Source organism: Octopus sinensis, linkage group LG2, assembly GCF_006345805.1.
Source record: "Octopus sinensis linkage group LG2, ASM634580v1, whole genome shotgun sequence".
NCBI classification, from domain to species: domain Eukaryota; kingdom Metazoa; phylum Mollusca; class Cephalopoda; order Octopoda; family Octopodidae; genus Octopus; species Octopus sinensis.
Window position 1 is genome coordinate 51,478,174 of NC_042998.1, and position 22,754 is coordinate 51,500,927.

At 35.8% G+C, this 22,754-nt stretch overlaps 1 protein-coding gene across 1 annotated transcript in view; it reads left to right on the forward strand.

Moving 5' to 3' along the window:
* LOC115232555 (lysophospholipid acyltransferase 7) overlaps positions 1 to 22,754 on the forward strand; it is a 114,431-nt gene that overhangs the window by 81,453 nt on the left and 10,224 nt on the right. Inside the window, exons 3-4 of the mRNA XM_029802507.2 lie at positions 2,172 to 2,322; positions 9,113 to 9,264. Of these exons, the coding sequence (XP_029658367.1) occupies positions 2,172 to 2,322; positions 9,113 to 9,264 (303 nt within the window). The remainder of the gene's footprint in view (positions 1 to 2,171; positions 2,323 to 9,112; positions 9,265 to 22,754) is intronic.

The following is a 22,754-nucleotide window of genomic DNA, read 5'->3' on the forward strand; positions in this document are numbered from 1 at the left end:
GCTTATAAGGTATGCCTTTTATTGAAGTGGCTCACCAATTGGATTGTACTCATTTCTTCAATCAGAAGTTTCCTGTTGGACCACTTCATCACAGGATGTGTCAACAAGCATGATCCACATACAAGCTAGCCATTTCATGTCAAACATCAGTACTTCTGAGAAACTGAAAACCTCTTCCAATAGTTCATGCTAGCTTCACCTTTTTGAACAACACCAAGACAACAACCATTGCTCATATCAAGGAAACAGCCTTCCCTTGACTTAGAACAGTACACAAATAAAACTTCAAGAAGCTAATAATTACATTTGATCAATGCAGCAAGCTGGCAGAATTGTTAGCACACCAGGTAAAATGCTTAGCAGCATTTCATCCATCTATATGTTCTGAGTTCAAATTCAACCGAGGTCAACTTTGTCATTCATCTTTTCTAGGTTGATAAAATAAGTACCAGTTAAGCACTGGGGTCAATGTAATCAATTTACCTCTCCCCTAAAATTGCTGGCTTTTGCAAAATTTGAAACTAATAATGACATATGATAATGTATAATCATAGCCAAAGCTGAATTCAAAAGATTTTATCAGAGCCAGAAAATAGGACAGGTTTAATAAATGTTCAGATCTGTATATTTCAGCATTGAACTGTTATTGACCTTCTACAAAACAAATGTGATTCTGAGAGTATTGATCATGTATTTGGGATAGGGTAGTTGTTACTCTCTTTCCTTCCCACCCAACACACAGCTCTTCTAAATCATATTCAAAATACGATTATTCAACTGACTGAGACCACTCCACCACCACCCACCTATACACCACACAGCCACTAGCTTACCTATAAAATATATATATATACACCCTGTGTCTCTTTTACTCATACTACAACTGTTCCTGATTTTCTAAATTTGTAAGCTAATTAGTACAACATCTCTACATAACACTTGATACTCTCTTATCTCCTCCTCTTACCCCTGATACTAAACACTTCTCCTAATCCTTTCATCCCTATCCATATTTTGTGCAACAGATAATCTATAGATGTTCAAACAGGACATCAATATTGATGTCACCATAGCAGTAAAACATGGGCTGTGTCAGCAGAGGACATGTGTAGGCTTGAAAGAAGTGAAGCTAGGTATAATGTCAGTGTGCATGTATGATGGAATGTAAGCATCTTGAGAAAAAAAGTTAGGCAATGACTAGTGACTGAGACCTTTGGCAATATACCATGCTTGAGAAGGCCCACAAGCCAAATGAAATCATGGTCATAACCAATGTCTGTATCACATAAATGGCACCCATGCTGGTTGCATATAAAAAGTAACTTTTTGGGCATTGGGCCTCACAGAGGCAAGGTGGCCAGTGCTGGTGGCACGTAAAAAGCCCCTTTGAGCGTTGGGCCTCACGGAGGCAATGACAAATGACCAAGCTCTTTGACATTATGCTGTGCTTAAGAAGACCCATCAAGCCAAGTGAAATCATCACAAGATACTGGTGCCAATGGCCTGTAAAAGCACCCATTACACTCCTGGAATGGTTGACATTAGGAGGGGCATCCAGCAATAGAAACCATTTGAAATCAGCCCCTCAGCTTGCCAGCACTGGTTAAACCATCCAACCCATGCCAGCATGGACAACAATGATGATGATGATAAAACACATTTTTCAGTTTCCACCAACCAAATCCGCTCATAAGGCTTTGGTCGGTTGAGGGCTATAGTAAAAGATACTGGCCCAAAGCATCATTCAGTTTGACTGAACCCAGAACCATGTGGTTGGCAAGCTAACTTCTCACCAGACAGTCACACCTGCACCTTTATGACCACACCTGTGCCTATATTATCCTCCCTGCACCTTTATAGCTACACCTACACCTATGTAGTTATGACTGCAACTATATTTATTTAGAAAAAAAATCTATATAATAGCTGACACCTGGAATAAACATTTGCCAGCTGTTCTTCATATGTGACTATTTTGTGTGCCTGTATATTGAAGCTTTCTTTAAATACATTTATAGACTTATTAAAAGAGGATTAATAGTACCCATGACTTTTGCAGGTCCTTCAGATGTCTGGCAAGGCTTACCACCCAAAATAAATTTATATAACTGTATATTTGATTTTCAGATTGTATATACACAAATATATTTTGATTCTTTTTTGAATTTCAGATGATTGGCCTTGCATTTGAGATCCATGACACAAAGTATCCACCAAGACAAGGAGAAAGTAATAACAAATTAGTGAAGCTTTATCAGAATGTTGACCCTGGTGTCACAGATATCTTCAGCTATGCTTATTGTTACATGGGCCTACTGGCAGGTAAGAGTTTATCTTCTCTTGTTCTAATGACATGACAATAAGTGGCAAAAGTTGAAAATGTTATTAGATTTTGTCTTGAGTGATATTCTTTATTAGATTTAATAAGACTGAGGTTGTAAGTTCATCCAGTAATGTAGCTGTTTTATTTTTATTTTTCATTTTTAAAAATCATTGTTCATGGAAACTAGTGATTGTTGGTTATTACAAAAGACAGTGAATACAGTATTTTCAAGGCATACAAGTCAACATAGTATGTTGTGTAAACAATCAAATTTTATCACTATACTAGCAGTATTGCCCGGCGTTGCTCGGGTTTGTTTCGACCTTTTACTTTAGAATTGGAATTTTTGAAAAGTAAAAAATTTGCATTATGTAGCTTGTTATTCTCTTTAAGTGAACATTTTTCTGGTTGAAATACACTGAAAAATGGCAAGACAGCAGTCAAAAAATCATTAAAAAAATAGAGATTTTCATAGAAAAAAAGCACCTTTTTGATGTAATTAATCATTGGTCGTAACATGGTTCGATTTGAATTTTATCTTCTACGGAATGAAGAGCAAGCCCTCTATCATACTCTCAATTTTGGTCAATTTGTGCCACAGGGTCTCAGAGGAGAAGCATATATATAGGCTTCTCTTTTTGTTCATTTCTGAGCTGAGCAGTTTAAATATAATGAGAGTACTCTGTTGAGCCAATGCCCAAAATCCTAAATTTGCTAAACCTATTCACCTTTTAGCATTTATACTGGTTATATGTGGCCCTATTTACCTATTTTCTGTTCAAACTGACCTTCAAACCCTAACCCTAATTTTCTATTCAAACTGACCTTCAAAGAGCTCTTCTTTCTCACAGTTACCTACAATCTCATCCTTAAAGTAAACAATCTCATCACTGAAATCTCAAAGCTACAAGATTAACTTAAAACAACGTGAATAAATAGGCATTGCAGTTTACAGAGTAATCAGAGTGTTAAATTTTAAAAACATCAAAATTTAAAAAAAAAAAAAAAAAGAAAACAGTAAAATCTTGTTACCTCAAAAATGAATAGAAAATAAGGTAAAATATTTGGGCCAGATATGGCTGGTATAAATGCTAAAAGATTAATAGGCTTAGCAAATTTAGGTTTTGGCACATTGGCTCTTGTAATACTTGAATAAACATCTTTCTTCCTATTTAAACATAGTAATTTAAACATATTAGCTCTTATTGAGGATTCACTCTGTGGTCATTATCATTTTTTCTTTTTTTTTCTTTTGCTCAGCGATATCATTTTTCAGTATCAGTGACAGTTCCTCCCATGCTCTTGAGCACTTGGGCAGCAAGCTGATGCCACTGGTTTCTGTTGGCCATGTAATATTAGCTTCTCTCATGTCGGTTATGAATGTTCTGTGCCATGATGCTTTCAGTCATCCTCTCTTTCTTTTTCCCTCCAGTAGTGTCCTTTTCAAAGCTGTTTTAGAATGACATTTTTCTGGTAGCCCAGATTAAAACCTATTAGTTTTAATCTCTGTTCTGTGATGGTTCCAGTATCATATTCAGGAATACATTATACATTGTCTTTTAAGACAGCAAGATTTTATTTAAAGGAGATTTTGCCAATATTTGTAGAGGCTCTGTTGTTGGTTTGTGGCTTAAAGCATATTGTGGAAAAGTTGGTCTAAGTAATCATACATTCAAGACCTGTCCTAACCCATTAGTACTTAAACTGGCCATATCCAGCTTAGATACTTTCTCTGTTTGATGTTCAAATCAGCCAGATCCAGCCTCTCATACCAACTGTATGATGTAATTCTAAAAATAGTCACTTCCTCAAAATCTCAAATCTTCAAAATATTGCATGATAAATGTCACAACCACCATCAGCATCATCATTTGTACCATCATTTAGCATCTGTTTTCCATGTTGGCGTGGGTTACATGATTTGACTGGAACTGGTAAGCCAGAGAGCTGTTCTAAGCTTCAGTTTGATTTTGGCTTGGCTTCTACAGCTGGATGCCCTTCCTAACACCAACCACTCCAAGAGTGTAGTGGGTGCCTTTTATGTGTCACAGGTGCCTCTTAGAAGATGCTCAAATTGTCCACAACTTTGATTTCTCTTGACATGACGAGTCTTCTCAAGCACAGCAAACTGCCAAAGTTTTCAATCATTTGTCATTGCCTCTTTGAAACCCAACATCTGAAGTTCATGCCTCACCACCTTGTTCTATGTCGACTTCTTCCACAGGTTCCTTCTCTAGTTAGGGATTGAAACTTCTTTATGCAGCTGTTCTCATCCATACACATGTCCTCACCCATAGAATAACCATTACACTTGACAGAGTAATCTGAATGCTAAAGGTTTGAACAATATGCATTATGATGTTATGATGTTTACTTTAGTTAACAAACCTCCTTTTAAAACTAAGTGTTGGATGTCTTAACTATTCATTTTTTTTTTTTTTAATGGCATAAATGTAATGAACTGCTTAGTTACACATGCTGCATAAAAAGATGTAAAATATCTCAACCCTTTTGTTACCATATTTATTTTGAAATGCTCTGTTTCTTTCAGTTAATTCTAAATCTAACAAAGAATTTAGTAAAATAACTTAGTTATCATTAAGCTAGTGTTAGGAACATAAATTGTGATTTAGGTTTGGTGGAAGATTTTAATTCAAAACTTACGAAGACAAGACATTTGTACTACAGACCAGAGCTAGTTTCAGCTCGGTTGCTATCGAAAAGATTGAATTAAAATGCTATAGAATGCGTAAACATTACTCATTTTGTAATTTTTTTTAATATATGTATTAATTTTTATTTTGATGCATAAATTTTTCATAGCATTATCTTATTATGTTCAAGATATCAGTTATGTCTTTCATTTCATTTTCTAAGTCAAGGTTATTTGAAATGTAATACTTGAGCACCACGACATGAAGAATAACAAAAAAGAAATGGATGGGGTTAAAATACAACATTAACTCATTAGCGTTTTAACTGGCCATATTTGGCTCAAATATTCTATCTGCTTTATGCTAAAACTTGTCAGATTTACAATTTTATTCTCAAAATAATCAATCACATCAGCAAAATCTTGAAGCTTTGAGTTAATGCAAGATTAATTTTTAAATGTGAAGAAATAAACATTACATTTGACAGAGTAATCTGAATGTTAAAGGGTTAAATAAAATATTCAAGGTTATTTTATATATATATATATTTATGTGTGTGGTAAGTAGTGTAGCTTGCTTACCAAACACATGGTTCCAGGTTCAGTCCCACTGCGTGGTACCTGGTGCAAGTGTCTTCTACCATCGCTTGACAACCGATGTTAGTGTGTTTACATCCCCTGTAACTTAGCAAAAGAGGCCAATAGAATAAGTACTAGGTTTACAATCTTGGTGTCGATTTGTTTGACTAAAGGTGGTGCTCCAGCATGGCCACAGTCAAATGACTGAAACAAATATATATATATTTTATCTTTTATTTGTTTCCTTAGATTTTGACCATGCTGGGGTACAGCCTTGAAGGGGTTTAGAGTTTATTCTATCAATCTCTTTTCTAGGTTATGAGGGGCACATGAATAAATGAACACTGGTTGTCAACAGGCAATGGGTGGGGAACAAACACACACACATATATATAGCAGGCTTCTTTTTAGTTTTCTGTTTGCCACATCCACACTCACAAGGCTTTAATCAATCCAATCTAAAGCAGAAGACACTTGCCCAAGGTGTCATGCACCAAGACTGAAACCAAGACCACCTGGTTGGGAAGCAAGCTTCTTAACCATACACCCATTGCTTTCTTCTTCTTCTTCTTCTTCTTTTTCTTCTTCTTCTCCTCCTCCTCCTCCTCCTCCTTCTTCTTCTTCTTCTTCTCCTCCAACACCAAAACCACCAACACCAAGTAATTTTCATTATTTGTCTTTAGAATGGAAATACACTTTTATTTGTTGTCTTGGCTATTATTTATTCTGCTGAACTCTGACTTAATGTATCAAATCTAACCAAAAGCCATGGATTAATTACTATTTTAATAATTCTCCTTTCAGTATGCTCATTCTTGATGACGTATTATTTACCTTGATATTTTTTGTTTCTTTTTTTTTAAACAAGAATTATTTTCTTCTCATTTGCTAATCACTTATTGTGTGTGTGTCTAACAGAGAAGGAACTTAATATGGCTTATAGGTTTATTTTAAAAATATGTTAAGGAGAATTAATTTTGCACATACATACACAACTCACTCTTGCATACAATGTAGAATCTTATTCCAACAACAACTCTCAACTGTGTAGTTCTAAGGAGTTACAACCAATTGTCCAAAACCATCTTTTCAAAATGAGAAAATTTTAATCAAATCTTAGATTTCTGATTTCAAAAGAACATTAATAACTTTCTTCAGATATCTTCTTCATTCTTATAAGCTGCAAGGCTCCCAATAAATAAAATCTCTAGTTGTGAAAGAAATCCAAGTATAATCTTACTGTCTCACTATATATATATATATATATATATACATGCACATGTATATGTATATATACATACACACATATGTAATTATATATACATATATATAGAATTATATATAACAAAAGAGGAAGTTGGAAAATTTATTGGTGTTATATATTCACCATTACATGTGTTTCATTTGCTATTAGGAATTACAGAGTTTTACATGTAAGGAATTTCCTATTAGAAATTCTTCAGACTGAGAATTAAATAAGGAAACAGCAGGGATTTTACCCTTCCTGTCAGCATAACTATATATTATCATCATCATTTAACATCTGCATTCCATGCTAGCATGGGATGGACAGTATATGTCCATATGTGTGTGTGTGTTTGTCATCATCATCAATATATGTACATACACATGTGAATTATATATCTCATTATATATTGCATATACATATATGTATAATTACACACAGGTACATACATGCATGCATGCACACACACACACACACACACACAACACACACACACACACACACACACACACACACACACACAAACAAACACACACACACAATGGTCAACTTAAAGCTACAGAAGACACAGTGAGATTAAGCCTAGAAGCACCTAGCTGTGAAATAAAATTAATCACAACTATAAGTGCATTGAATTGGCAGAATTGATAAATTACACATCAGCAAGCTGTATACTCCAAAGCTGCATCACAAGCTATTCATCTTTGCAAGCAGTGTCTCTAAATAAGAATTGATATAGAGTAGCTGAGACTCATTAGTCCATCTCATATAGGACAACCTCTTCTGTGATGGCAACACAATGAAATGCACCAAATACATTCTGTAAAGTGGTTGGTGATAGGAAGTGCATCTGTAGAAAAGGAAAATGTCACTTCACAGGCTACTAATTTACCGAAGCAGTTATTCCAGATAAGAACAGGCAAACCATGATGATCTAACCTACGCCAACATAGAAAACTGAACGTTGGAAGGATTTTACATACACACGTATATAGATTTCCTTGAAAGCAGTTACCCTGTATGTAGACCCTAAGAAGTTTCTCTCTCCTCTGTCTAGACTGCTATTGCTCTATGAAGAAAAACAAATAAGAAAACACTTGCATTCCATGAATTTCTACCAGATTCTAATTGTTTTTCATCTGAAAACATCATTCTTCATAAAACACTTAGTTTTTACTCCTCAAGTTATATCATGCTGATGAACTCTAAAAAGAACAAGATAGCCCTACACATGATTACCTCTAGCTAGAAATTTTAAGAACATTATAAGCAAGCAAAATAAAACTTAAATATGCATATTCTGTGCATCTTTTTCTTTATTCCTTAATTTCAAATTCAAACTTCTAATCCCACCAAATATTATAAAGACATGATTATCTCCCTTGTATTAACTGTCTGCTATGGGACAGAACAGGTTTGTGTGTGTGCGCACGCACACACACACACACATATTGAAAGGGAGGGAGTTCAGAATTCTGTACTGAAGATAGAGCATTGCCGTATTCTCTAAGGTATAACAAATTAAGCAACAATGATTTAAGTTCTTGAATTTAATGTAGTCCTTGATACACAATGCAAGATAAAAACGATGGGATCTTCACCATTGTCTAATACATAAAACAAGCAATTTGTCTACATTGTTGAAACTTTAAAATGTCATTTTTCAAATCCATTGGATAGGCATTGCTGTGTGGTATGAGATTTTGCTCCCCAACCACATGGTTCTGGGTTCAGACCCACTGTGTGGCACTTTGAGCAAGTGTCTTCTACTATAACCCCATGCCAACCAAAGTTTTGTGAGTGGATTTTTAGACAGAAACTAAAAGAAGCCCATTTCATATTTGTGCATGTGTGTGTGTGTGTGTGTGTGTGTGTGTGCATGCATGTGTGTGTGTGTGCACATTTGTGTCTCCTTGCTTAGCATCATGCGGTGGTTATAAACGAGTGGTGTCCTTCATTTTCATTATTCTTTGTAAGCATCTGGTCGTGGAGAAATATTACCTTACTTGGAAATAGATGAGGGTTGGCAACAGTAAGGGCACCTGGCCATAGAAAATCTGGCTCAACAAATTCCATCCGAACTTGGAGGAGCAAACATTAAAACAATACCAATGATGATTTAAGAAAATCTGTTTCAGAGAAATAGAACAAAAAGTCAATTTTTTTTTACTGCATTCTTTCAAAGTTTGTTTAATTATGTATTTTCTTTTTTTTTTTTTGCGTGTGTTTGTTTTGAGTCAGTATACTGTGATTTTCTGCTAATAACACTTGATACTAAATTTGTGTATCTTTCTTGTCTTCTTATTTGCAGGTCCATACATGAAGTACCGTACATACTATGACATGCTTCATGAGCCAGACACTAATGACATTGAAACTGTGAAACCAATGTTACGCAGATTATCACTTATACCAATCATTGCACTTGGTTATTTTACCATGTCACATTTTTTCAGTATCAAAGTAAGGATAATTTGTTAAAATTTTGTTGTTGTTGTTGTACTTGTTCATGTTGTTGTTCTTCTTCTTATCATCATTATTATTATTATCATTCTTCTTCTTCTTATTATTATTATTAAGGTGGTGAACTGGCAGAATCATTAGCATGCTGGACAAAATGCTTAGCGGTATTTTGTCTGCTGCTACATTCTGAAGTTGATTTTGCCTTTCAAACCTTCTGGGGTCAGTAAATTAAGTAGTCAGTTGAACACTGGGGTCGATGTAAACAACACATTTCCTCCCCCAAAATGGCTGCCCTTGTGGCAAGGTTTGAAACTATTATTATTATTATTGTTGGCGGTGGCAGTGACATCATTATTATTAAGGCAGCGAGCTAGGAGAATCGTTAGCACACTGGGCAGAATGTTTAGTGGCATATCACCTGTTTCTACCTTCTGTGTTCAAATTCTGCCATGGTTCACTTTGCTTTTCCTCCTTTTGGGAGTCAATAAATTAAGTACTAGTGAAACACTGGGCTCAATGAAATTGATTAGTCCCCTCCCTCTAAATTTCAGACCTTGTGTTAAAATAGAAAGGATTATTATTATTATTATCATTATTATTATTATTATTATTATTATTATTATTATTATTAAGACAGTGAGCTGGCAAAAGATTACTGTGCCAAGCAAAATGCTTAGTGGCATTTTGTTTGTCTTAACATTCTAAGTTCAAATTCCACCAAGGTCAGCTTTACCTTTTATCCTTTCAGGGTCAATGAAATAAGTACCAGTCATGAGCTGGGTTTGATGTAATCAACTTGTCCCTACACCCAAACTTGCTGACCTAATATCAAAATTTGAAACCATCTTTATTATTATTATTGAGTAGGAGAGCAATGCATGCCATCAAAATGACACTGGAGCACAAATATACGAAGTCCAATATACCCATCATGACTACACATCTGATAAGGATACACCAGGCATATGCATCACAACCATATGTATACAACATGATGACCTTATATCAAGGTAAATAGCATATGACCTTGCAGGTGGGGCCCAGTTAGAATTTTCTTCAGGTTGAGTAGCCTATCCCGCTCAAAAGGTCCCTGAATGAGGGTTGTTTAAGGATGATGGTTGAAACACCCATGTTTCCAAAGCTGAATTATTCAAACCCCAAAAACTTCCTCTCAGCACCTGGCTATGATGCTTCCCAACTACTCCTGCTTGTGATCAGAAATGCACATATTGTTAGCCACTAATGGACATGCTCAAATAGTAAAGATCAAACAACTGACAAGCAGATCTGCAGTATTGAACAGAATATTTACTGTAGCCCATCTTTTTATGCTAATACAAACCATGTACATGATAATACTTCCAGTCAGTTAAGATCAGAAGCCATGAGAGCCACTGCCTGGTGCTGCTTCAGGGCATCATCATTATTATTATTAAGGCAGTGAGCTGGAAGACTTGTTAGCACATCTGTTGAGCAGCATTTCGTCCGTCTTCATGTTCTGAATTCAAATTCTGCTGAGGTTGACTTTGCCTCTCCTTTCAGGTTTGATAAAATAAATAGATACCAGTTGAGCACTGGGGTCAATGAAATCAACTTATTCTCCATCCCTGAAGCTGCTGACTTTGTGCCAAAAATTGAAACCATTATTACTACTACTACTACTACTACTACTACTACTACTACTACTACTACTAGTAGTAGTAGTAGTAGTAGTAGTAGTAGTAGTAGTATCATCATCATCATCATCATCATTATTATTATTATTATTCATCTGCTGCTTTGTTCTGAGGGCAAACTCCGGAGGTTGACCAATGAAACACCTGGGTCAATGTAATTGACTAGTCCCTTCTCACCAAATTTCAGGCCTTTAGTAGAAAGGATTATTTTTATTGTTTGTTAAGGTGGCTTACTGGCAAAATCATTAGCATGCCAGACAAAGGCTTAGCAGCCTTTCTTCTGGCTTTAGATTCTGAGTTCAGATTTCACCAAGGTCAACTTTGCCATTCATCCATTCATGGTCAATGAAATAAGAACCAGTTGAGCACTAGGGTCAATGTAATTAACCTCCTGTGCTATCCCAGCAGATCTGTCTGTGACAACTTCCATCACTGGGTGGGTGCGTAATAAACCTGGTTTCAGTGAGGCTCTGATCCACTTGGGTCAATTCAAGATTTTCAACTGAGCCAACTATTTGTAGAGCGCTCAGTGCAGGGTCTGCAATGCAGCCATTCTTGGTCTTCTTTGCAGGGGCTGAACCGCTTCTACTGCAGCACCATAAGTCATAGTAAATGGCCACTTTTCAGAACATTTCAGGTCATGGTTTGTCTATTAGGAACAACCTCTGCCTTCACTCCTACACGTTTTGACTGTTGAACCATTGCATGGAAACTAGAATTATTCAGAGCTATCCCACTCAGACTAGGATGCAAGAAGACTGTATATCAGCATACACAGACAATGTCTCTGTCATGGTATTGAATACCACAGAAATTGAGGTAACCAGCACTGCATTGAAGGAAGATAAGGTGGTTACAGGAGCACACATTACCACATTAAGCCAAACAATTCTATGGATTTGCAGCTTGACACCTAGAAAAGAAAGTCCATGCCAGCCAACATCATATGATGATCCTGTAAAGATGCCTGAGGTCTTCAGTCAGATGTCTAAATGGGTAGGAAATGGGATGAAGTTACAAGCAGGAGTGACCAGTCTCCACAAATGGGCTGAGAAGAAGCAATTCCTGAAATGTTGAGCAAATGTATACTTATATATACACCTTGTTTATGGCTCTGATCATCATGCCATTTATCTTACCAGCTTGAAGCACCTTCTCTTTTGATTTTTGTAAAGGTGTTTTAAAAGTTCCATGTGTTTTCAATAACCTCTATATACATGACTTTATATGCTGTGGTCAGTGATGCATAAAGGATATGGTGAGACTGGCATCTGCAGAGATTTCTGGACAATATGCAGGCAAAGTAACTATTTGTCAAGCATGTCTTCCCACATCTCATCTCTTCGCCAGATTTCTAACCCAAGGTCAAGTGAAAACCGAAACTAGACACCTGGTATCTGGAATGTTGTTATCTATATGTTATTTTCTCCTTACCAGGTAGTGCGGTTGGTGGTACATTTGTTTTTTGCTTTGTGTAGAAGATTAGTGATGGATAAGACCAAAGGAGTTTTTGAAGCAACTCTACATGTGGATGATAATCAATTAAGCAGTCTTTTTCAAAAAGCTTTCAACTCTGAGAGAATAAGTAACTTCCAGAAATCCCTATTCTGACAGTGTTACCAGGATGGTAGGGGAATATTACTTGTTTAGGATAAGCTCTATAGGGCTGGAAGTGCAATCATCTAGGCTTGAATAAAATGCATGCAGAGTGACAAAACTGTTCTCTTAGCTTTCATTCTGAATTCATTCATTGCTCACTTGTGGAATTACATGAGACAGTTTTTGATGTACATAAAACAAATCCAGCTATTAACCAAGTCTGTCACGAGGATAGCCCCACCATACCTTCATCAGGAAAGATAGGCAGTTTTTTCCTCTGGTTGGTGGCTATTTTGAAAAGGACTGCACTGTGAAGGAGATTGAAAGAACTGTAGAAAAAACACGTTCTTCTTTGGCCAAGTTCTAAATAACTTGGACTCTTACTTGGAGTGAAAGGTGATGGTGGAAAAAGAGTCGCAACCATACAGAACATTTGCTGAAATATAGGTGACATTGACAAGTGAACCCTATTGAATGGAGTTTACATTAACATTTAGGCTGGAGAATACAGCTGAGGAAAGTACACATGCACTTGGCAATAGAGATAATCAAGAATTTGTGATGTCACTTGTTTGGCCCCAGATGGCTGTCCCTCTGTTGAGACATTTTCTTATTCCTTTATGCTGTTGATTTTCATGCATGTTTTCTTTTCTTTAATTCTATGCTAACCCTCAGCATCACTGGATTTTTTTCCTTGTAATATATCTTCATTGTGGCAAATAAAGAAATTATTATTATTATTATTATAATAAACCTGTTCACTCCTGATGCTCGCTTTTGGCTTTGTTGCTGGATATGTTCAAATATGTATTTGTTCAAAATATGGTTTTCTCCAAAACATGCTTAATCCACCTCTCTGTGCTTAATTCTTGATATACAAAGCTATTTTTTCTGCCCCTCCCTTTCTAACATTCTGCATACACTTTTTTTTCATCTGATATTACATCATTAGTATGGTCATAGGAAGTGGGTGGTAAAAAAAACTATGAGTTGTATCACCTGTGTACCATTGGTTAGACCAATTTTTAAGCTTTAGAGTCAGCAAAATGTTACAATGAATCCACTTTTAAGATGGTGGGGGGTCTATGAGGCAGCAGTAGCCTTTCAGTAATAAAATGGCTTAAAAAGTCTGGAAGAACAAAGAATCATTGTGCTCATCATTGACTGAAGAAGTGTCCAGACTGATCTATACAATCTTCTCTTCAAAATGCATCAATGATGATTTCATTGATTTCATTTAACATCTTTTTAATGTTTGCAAGCAAGCCAGTTGACCAGACTGTTTTCAAGTGTCTTCTATATGAAGTTAAAGATCGGCTTCAAAATAAGCATATCACTGAAGTGGAGGGGATAATCTCCATGGTATTTGTAATGTTTTGAGCTGCAAGAATTGTTAACATGCTTGCAAACTGTAAATCAAGTTGATCACTAAACACATGGTGTAGGAGTTTCTCATTACTTTTAATAAGGATGCTTTCATTTGACAATTTGATCTTTGCATCTGCATCAGTTTGTTTCCTTTCACCTACAGCCAAGAGAAAGTTAAACCATAACTCATTTTCCAGGGCATCGACTCTAGTGTGTATAGGTAACCATCAGTTGTAGCAACAGTTTTAGTCCTGAACTCTTTTGGATAGTCAAAGTGGCAATGCTTTGTTTTCTTGTGTTGCTTATGCATGCATGCCACATTTGGATTATCCGGTCCACATGTGCTTTGGAGCATGCATTTTACAACTCAGTAATGTTCAGGATCTTCTTATTTATTTGAAAGCTCCACATTCACAAATTTGTCATAAATTATTGTTGTTTATGGTCTGCCATCAGGATACAGCCATACCAACAAATGTGCATGAAGGAGGCCTTATTTTTGGAAGTCAACCATGGAGGTTATCCCCTCCACTTCAATGATTTGCTTATTTTGAAGCTGATTTTTAGCTTCATATAGAAGACACTTGTAAACAGTCTGGTCAACTGGCTATTGCTTGTTCAGATTCCAGCTGCACAGTAATTTCTTGCACAAAGTTGCATATCATTTTAATGAAGAGATCTGGCTTCCAAAAATATCTCACAATTGCCATTGTATTCTGGAAAAGCTTTTGCATGTGTCAGGGACCTCCCGTAGATGAATATGACAGCATTAATAATGGCCCAACCTTTCTAGATGACCCATGCACTTGTATAATTATGTGTGCATCTCTTTTTGATCATTATGAAGGAAATTTATTTGTGAACCTCAAGTTTTGCATCCATACTACCTTGTTCTTGCATCCACCTTCTAGGGTTTCATAGTACAGAGTGTTTTAGGTGTTCTAAAATGATATTCATATTCACCATTCAAATGCAAAAGTAAAAAGGACAGAGGATCATATAGCATGTGCAAATGGTGGATAAATATCATTTTTTCCAGCACGTTTATATAAAATGATCTGGCATTCATAGCTTAAGACTTAGCCCATTCCAAGAAGTATAGCACCCACCTCTGAAGCTGTTAAACATGCATAGGTTTACTCTGTATGGATGCATTGATTTCCATATGAAAATCATGCATATTTTTGGCATCTACTTCTGATATAAGTTTAAACTGCTACCAAAATGGATTACACTCTTGGATTAAATCTTGAAGTACCTTCATAGTTTCATTTCTAATTTGTGGGTTACATGAGTGTCATTTGTTCAGCTGATTTCAGGATCGGATATGTACAGCTATGCATAGGTTGGTTTTGTACTGGGATCTGATAGAAGACTCTTTCAGTGTGGTGAGTAACTCTGCCTTAGAAGTAGTATGCATATTCCACCAGCATTAATCAGATCTTTATCATGCTGTGTTCCAGGTGATGTGAATACTTCTGCGCATTTGTACTCACGTATGTTTTTGTTTTCTTAATTCTCTGCTAACAGCATCATTGCCTGTGAATAAATCCATCAATTGGATTTGCTATTGGCAAGTGGGCAGTTTATGCTTTGTTTTCTCCACAGCATAGCATAAACACTGGATTATCTGGTAGAGCCTTCAACTGCTCTTCAAGCAACTTTTGCACCTATTGCAAATAGTATTCGTACATCCCAAATAGTGCTGTTCGGCATTTTGATTTGGCTTTCTTGCAATTTAAAATGAACAGTTCTATACACAACTTTGGCTCAGTTTTCATGTCAGCTTGCCTTATGCTGATTCCTGTTAGTGTCTTGCACCTGAGCCTGCTCAGACATTTCACTTGCATGTTGGTTTGCTAATTGTGATTCTTGTTAGCGTACTGCACTTGCTACTACTCAGATAATTTGCACATCACCTTACAAATCACTAATTCCTGTTAGTATGCAACACCTGCTATTCCCCAGACAAATAATTTACATGTCAATTAACATTATACTGATTCTTGCTAGAACATCACACCTTCCACTGCTAGTATGATTCATTTGCATGTTGGTTTGCTAATCTCTGATTTCTTAGTTTGTCTTCCACATTGTTCCAGCTTTTTCTTTTCATGCTCCTACCTCTTCTTTTCTTGATACCATCTTTGTTTGTCTTTGGTGTTTTACTTCTAGTTTCAACCATTTCATACCCGCTAACTTCAGCTGAAAGATCAGTTCTTGTTTTGAAACACAACAGGCCTGAAATTACCAACACATTCTCATCATCATCACAACTTAACATCCATTTCCCATGCTGGCATGGATTGGATGACTCAACAGGAACTAGCAAGCCAGAGACCTGTGCCAAGATCCAACAGCTAGTTTGGCATGGTTTCTATGGCTAGATGCCCCTCCTAACATCAAGCACTCTACAGAATGTATTTGGTGTTTTTTACATGGCAGTAGCACTGGTGAAGTCACTAAGTAACTTGCAACACAAGACCCCTTTTGTGAGTTACTTGGTGACCTCACTGGTGCCAGTGCCATGTAAAATGTAGAAAAAATAGGAATAGGGATGCTATTTAAAGCACAAAAGAAAAGAAAATGGATTGCTGCTTCAAAAGGAAATAGTATAAAAAATAAGAAACCAGTATTCTTCTTAATGTATGTGTATCTTTGTGTCTTTTTGTGACACTTTGCCCATTCCCTACCACTGCTTAACTGGTGTTGGTTTGTTTCTGTCCTTATAACTTAGTAGTTCAGCAAAAAAAAAAAAAAATCCCAACAGAATAAATACTAGGCTTATATAAATACTGGAGTCATTTTGTTTCATTAAACCCATCAAGGCAGTGTCCCAGCATGGCCATCGTCCAATGACTAAAAATAAGGAAAAGATAGCCATTAGCCTTCAAATTTTGAGATTGTACAGATTTTTATTATTCCAGATATCACAATTATTTATTGTCTGTACAATGGAATTATGCGCTTTTTCCAAGAATCCAAGGTCGGTCGTATTTAGATCCAGGTGGGTTGTTATGTATCCTGTCACTCCTGTAATAATAGATTTTATTCTTTTACTTGCTTCAGCCATTTAACTACAGCCATGCTGGAGCAGGGCTTATTCTTTGTAAGTTTAGTACTTATTCTATAGATCTCTTTTGCTGAGCCACTAAGTTACAAGGACATAAACACACTAGCATCAGTTATCAAGTGATGGCTGGGGGAAAAACAGACACACACACACATAAATATATATATATATAGTTCATATCCAGTTAAATGAAGAAAAGAAAATGGAGATAAGGAAGTTAACAATTATCTATTATTAACAAATTGGTCATCCTTACTTCTTACAGTCGTTTCAATTAATATTCAATAATTTGTACATTAAATTTGCATCTATGTATCATGAGCATAATTTCATCAGAGAAAAAGATGTACCTTGAGACGTTATATGCAGACCTATCAGTTCATTTCAACAGACTCAGTATGCTGAAATGAACTGATAGGTCCACATCTCAAGGTACATCTTTTTGTCTAATGAAATAATTCTCATGTCACGTAAATGCAAATTTAATGTACAAATTTGTAATTAAATTATTGAGTATTAATTGAAATGGCTGTAAGAAGGATGACCAATTTGTTCATTATAAATAATTGTTAACTTCCTTATCTCCATTTTCTTTTTTCCATTTAACTGGATATAAACTATATGCTTAATATATACTATTGTTTTAAGGGAATTTCTTTCCCCAACAATACTAGGTATTGAATCAGTATTTCCTTGGATGTAACCATCCCTTTAGGAGGTTAACATATCTTCTATTTAAATATATATATATATATATATATATATATTATATAAAATCCGTTCTGTCTGTCTGTGTGTGTGTCTTCTAGGATCTCAGGCATCCTCCATCCGATTGCACTCAAATTTGATATGTAGACACCAACGGCATCAGGGTGTGTATAAGTCTTGAAAAAATTACAAAAATCGATCCCAGGTGAGAATGCGATTGATAAAGCCGTGGGAACGTGCATTTGTACGTGCAAGTACATCAGCTATTGTGATCGATACTATGCATATGCGAGAAGAATGCATGTGCAGTTTGTGCGAAAAAAGCTGGCTGGCAGTATATTTAAGAGACCAAGAAAGTAAGATGCAAAAGAGATATTTTCTTCAAACTTGGCATGAAGGAAGGAAAGACTATCATAACAGCCTTATCATTACTGGTACTTTAAATCAAAGTTTCTGGTTTAAAGGGTATCACGAAAGGCTTGGCTGGAGGCCCAACCTTCCAAGTTGGGCCTCCAACTACAGCTTAGGAAAACTGAAGGGCTACTGCAATAAGTGTATGAATCTGAGAGGGCAATATGTTGAATAAAATCATAATACACACACACACATAAATTCAAAACAAGGTACTGCTTGACAAGTCACCTGACAAGACACATCTGCACCTACAATGTACCACTATATTTGTACATTATCTCACCTCCGAGGCACAAGTGCATGATGGATCGAAATGACTGTAGTGAATAATAAAGAGTCTCTTGAATTACATTTTCTTTCTCCCATATATATATATATATACATACAGAGAGAAAGAGAAGAGAAAACTGTATGCATATACATCAATATATGTATATGTAAGGAGAGACAAACTTAGAATACATTTATTCATTCATATAATCTTATACATTTGAGCTGCAGGAAGTTTCTGAAATATTGTAGTTTTGAAAATAAATAAATAAATAGATAACTAAAACCTGAGTTGTTATTCAGAGAAAGGTTGTGTGTTGATAATATAAGGTAGAAAGTCAAGCACTATCAATAATTTTGAGTGGATTGTAAATTTGAAGGTGAAAGCATCTGTGTATTGCTATAGTAATATAAACAGCAGAACACGAAGAAGCAACCTGAGAGTAGACTAATGGTGTGTACATGTTTTAAGAGACAGGGGTTTATTAATCACATAAGTGTATTCTGAATGCAAACTTTATATTGCCATCTGTCATTGTCACAAATATGAGAAGTTTATTATTACACAATGAATCATAATTGTGTATTGTAGTTTCCTTTTGTTTTATGTTTTTTGTTTTGGCTTTTTCTTAACCTGAACATGAAGCTAAAACTCTAGAGCTTTAACAATGTTTCGAATGCTGTTTCTATAATAAAAAAAATCATAAGGAACAATATGTAGGTGAGATACAAGAAAATAACAGCTGCCCTCATGGGGGAAAAACGTTTTATATTATCTTTCCAAGGTCGACTTTGCCTTTCATCCTTTCAGGGTTGATAAATTAAGTACTAGTGAAATACTGGGGTCGATGTAATTGACTTGTCCCCTCTCTCAAAATTCCAGGTCTTGTACCTATAGTAGAAAGGATTATCTTTCCCGCTACACAATTTTTTTTTTTTTTTTTTTTTGTTGATTATATCTGGGGGAAGGAACTGTCTTCATGACCTTTCAGGCCCCTTCAAGAGTCCTTATGCTTTTATTACTGTTATACCTAAATCTGTTCTGATTGAGAGCATTTCCGATTGAGACATCCCATTGTTTTTTCTCTTTATTTCTTTTTTTATTTATTTGTGTACGACTTTAATGTCTGTGTTACTTCTGTTTCAAAATAGTCTGGTGTTATATGAAAGCGATTTGGCTGCTGTTTTCTAGTAACTCAAATGTTGATTCCCGCTGAAGAAGTTCCATCATTAATTTATCTGCTTATCAAATAAGTAAATATGTTAAGGTGGCGAGCTGGCAGAAATGTTAGCATGCCAGGCAACATGCTTAGTGGTATTTCGTCTGTCTTTACATTCTGAGTTCAAATTCCACCAAGGTTGACTTTGCCTTTCATCCTTTTGGGGTTGATAAATTAAGTACCAGTTGCGTACTGGGGTCCATCTGATCGACTGGCCCCCTCCCCAAAAATTTTGGGCCTTGTGCCTAGAATAGAAAAGAATAAGTAAATATGTTATATCTCAAAAAATTTTTGAAGTCTGGTAAAAGTTCATGCACCATCACTGGTATGAAATAAGAGTCTATATTGTATGTGTATCATTTCCAAAAGAAGCTATCCCCGTCAAGCACACGCACACACATACACATATTTTGTACAAAACAGAAGCCAGACCATATGTCATTATCACTATCATCATCATTATTTAATGTCTGTTGTCCAGTCTGATTTGGTATGGTTTCTACGGCTGGATGACCTTCCTAATGCCAACCACTCCGAGACTGTAATGGGTGCTTTTACATGCCACCACCATGGGTGCCAGTTGTGTGACACCAGTATATATTGTGTGTGTGTGTAAACCATTAAAATATGTAGACATGACACACATGTAAATTTATGATGGCCATGTGTGAGTAGGAGTATTCCTCAATCTTAAGCTTTCAGCATTTAAACTGGCCATATCCTACCCAAATATTCCGCCTGTTTTATGTTCAAACCAGCCAGATATGGCCTCTCACACCTACCCTATAATGTCATTCTAAAAATAAACTATCATATCATTGAAAAATACAAAGCTACGAAATAGCAGCATGACTAGTTCAAAACAGTGTGAATAAATAAGCGTTACATTTGATAATCTGAAGGATTAAAGAGCTGCAAAATTTTTTTACAAATTTCTGGCAGTTTGAGTGACTGCCTAGAGGCTGTATCATTAGCTTGTTGATGATGTTTATCCTCCAGCTCAACTCTGGTCAAGCAGATTTATACATATAAGTTCACTGTTAGAGTAAGCAAATATTTATCTAATCTTTATATATAAAAGTGAGGTTGTGTGCTGTCTGTCTCCTACGATTTAGATTCCTAACTACTCTCACATTTTGCGGTACAGTGTAACCAAAAGCGGGTATTTTATAGTCGTGATTCATATCGAGCCCTTCTGGGTATTAGCGCGCGTCTACGATGAGTCTACGATTAAAAAAAAATTTACCATCATTTTTATCCCATTTTTAATGCATTTTTTTTGCTGTTATATAAGGGAAGTAACTCACTAAAAATGTATTATTAAATCTCAGAACGTAAAAGGCTACAGTAACACCCCCCCTTTGTGGTTAGCCATATTGAGATGGCTATTATACTTTACATCTCTAAAAATGCTTATATAGTTATTTCCCTTACAAACCCGAGCAATGCCAGTCGATACTACTAGTATAACATAAGATCTTATATTGGGTCATCACATAATGCATTTTTTAAAATTGCATGAACTAAAAGTCAGAGGGGGACAGGATAAACTACCTGCATCAACTTTCTATAAAAGCAGGTAGTAATTTTACCTTCTACTTATTTTTAGTGCAAGTTTTGAAGAGTGCATTTCGATTTTAACAGTTATTTTTTCAAAGCTATAATGGAAGTGACAAAGGAGCATATTTGGCATGTTTTACTTTATGAGTACAATAAAGGCAACAATGCAACAGAAAGTGTGAGGAATATTTATGCTGTATATGGGGTTCAAACAATAAGCACAAGCCAGTGTCAACAGTGGTTCCAGAAATTCCGAGCTGGAAACTACAGTCTAGAAAATGAGCCTCATCCTGGAAGATCTGTAGAGCTTGATGAGGACATCCTGCACACCTTTGTGGAACAAAATCCCATTGTAATTGTTGAGGAACTAGCAGAGAAGCTTGGATTTGGACATTTAATCAGTCATTCAAGTCAGCGCTAGAAGAAAAATGGCCATCTTTTGTTTCAAGATGAAAGGTTCTTCCATCAGGATAATGCTCAGCCACATACAGTGAGGATGACATCCCAAAGGCTGGAGCAGTTTGAATGGGAAACGGTGCCCCACCCAACATATTTGCCTGATATTGCCCCATCTAATTATCATTTATTCTGCTGTCTTCAAAATCATTTGGACAGGAAAAATATGAATTCTGTAGACAAGATTAAAACAGTACTGGAGGAGTATTTTTCATCACAGATAAGTGAATTTGGAAGATGGAAGAGCATTGTAGAAATTGAAGGAGAGTATATTTTAGATTAAAAAAGAACTTTGTTTATCTTAATTTTTAAAAAATAAAAGAAGTATAAAAAAACCACATTATTTATGGGATGACCCAATACTTCTGTCCATCTAGCATCTGGCATGATTCTAGATGTGCCATACATCCCATTGATTATAGGATTTATGTGATATTTTCCCCATCATTACGTCTTTCAAAGTTAATAATAACCAGGGTTGCTACTCCTCACAAGAATACTGTATCTGTTAGACTTTATACCCTTATCAATCCTTAAAGGGCAAGTAATACCAAGACTGTCAGGATTCTCAGCTGCAGTCTAGCATCCATCTCTTAAATTAACCCCAGTACTTGACTGGTACTTTATTTTAATGACGCCCTCACCCCAGTAGAACGAAAGGTGTACAGGAGGAATGTGCAGTAATTCTTTAAGTATTAATTATTTTTTGGTTTCAAAAGAAGATGCTAATTGCTATTCTGTTCAAATGCAAAATGAATAGAAATCTCTCATAACATTTCATTTAACCAAAGGTCATTGTTATTGTAGCTTTGTTATTACTTTGCTTGCTTGTGTAAGCATCACTTTGTACTGCAGTGAGCCTGAGAGATTAATCTAAATAATAATAATAATAATAATCTGCTTAGGATTACCTAAGCATTAGTTTCCAGCTGAGATTTGCCCCAATTTAACACTGATTGATGTTAGCAAATATAATCATCTATAATTGTACTAGCAAAGCAGATTTACTTCCGTGATAATTGTAGAGTATAAATTTGATGTGTGAATAAGTTGGAGGAAGCATTTAAATGTATCTGTAGAGGTGTCTAACATCATAAATACATATGTGCGTGTATGTGTGTGTGTGTTTGTGCACGCACACATATC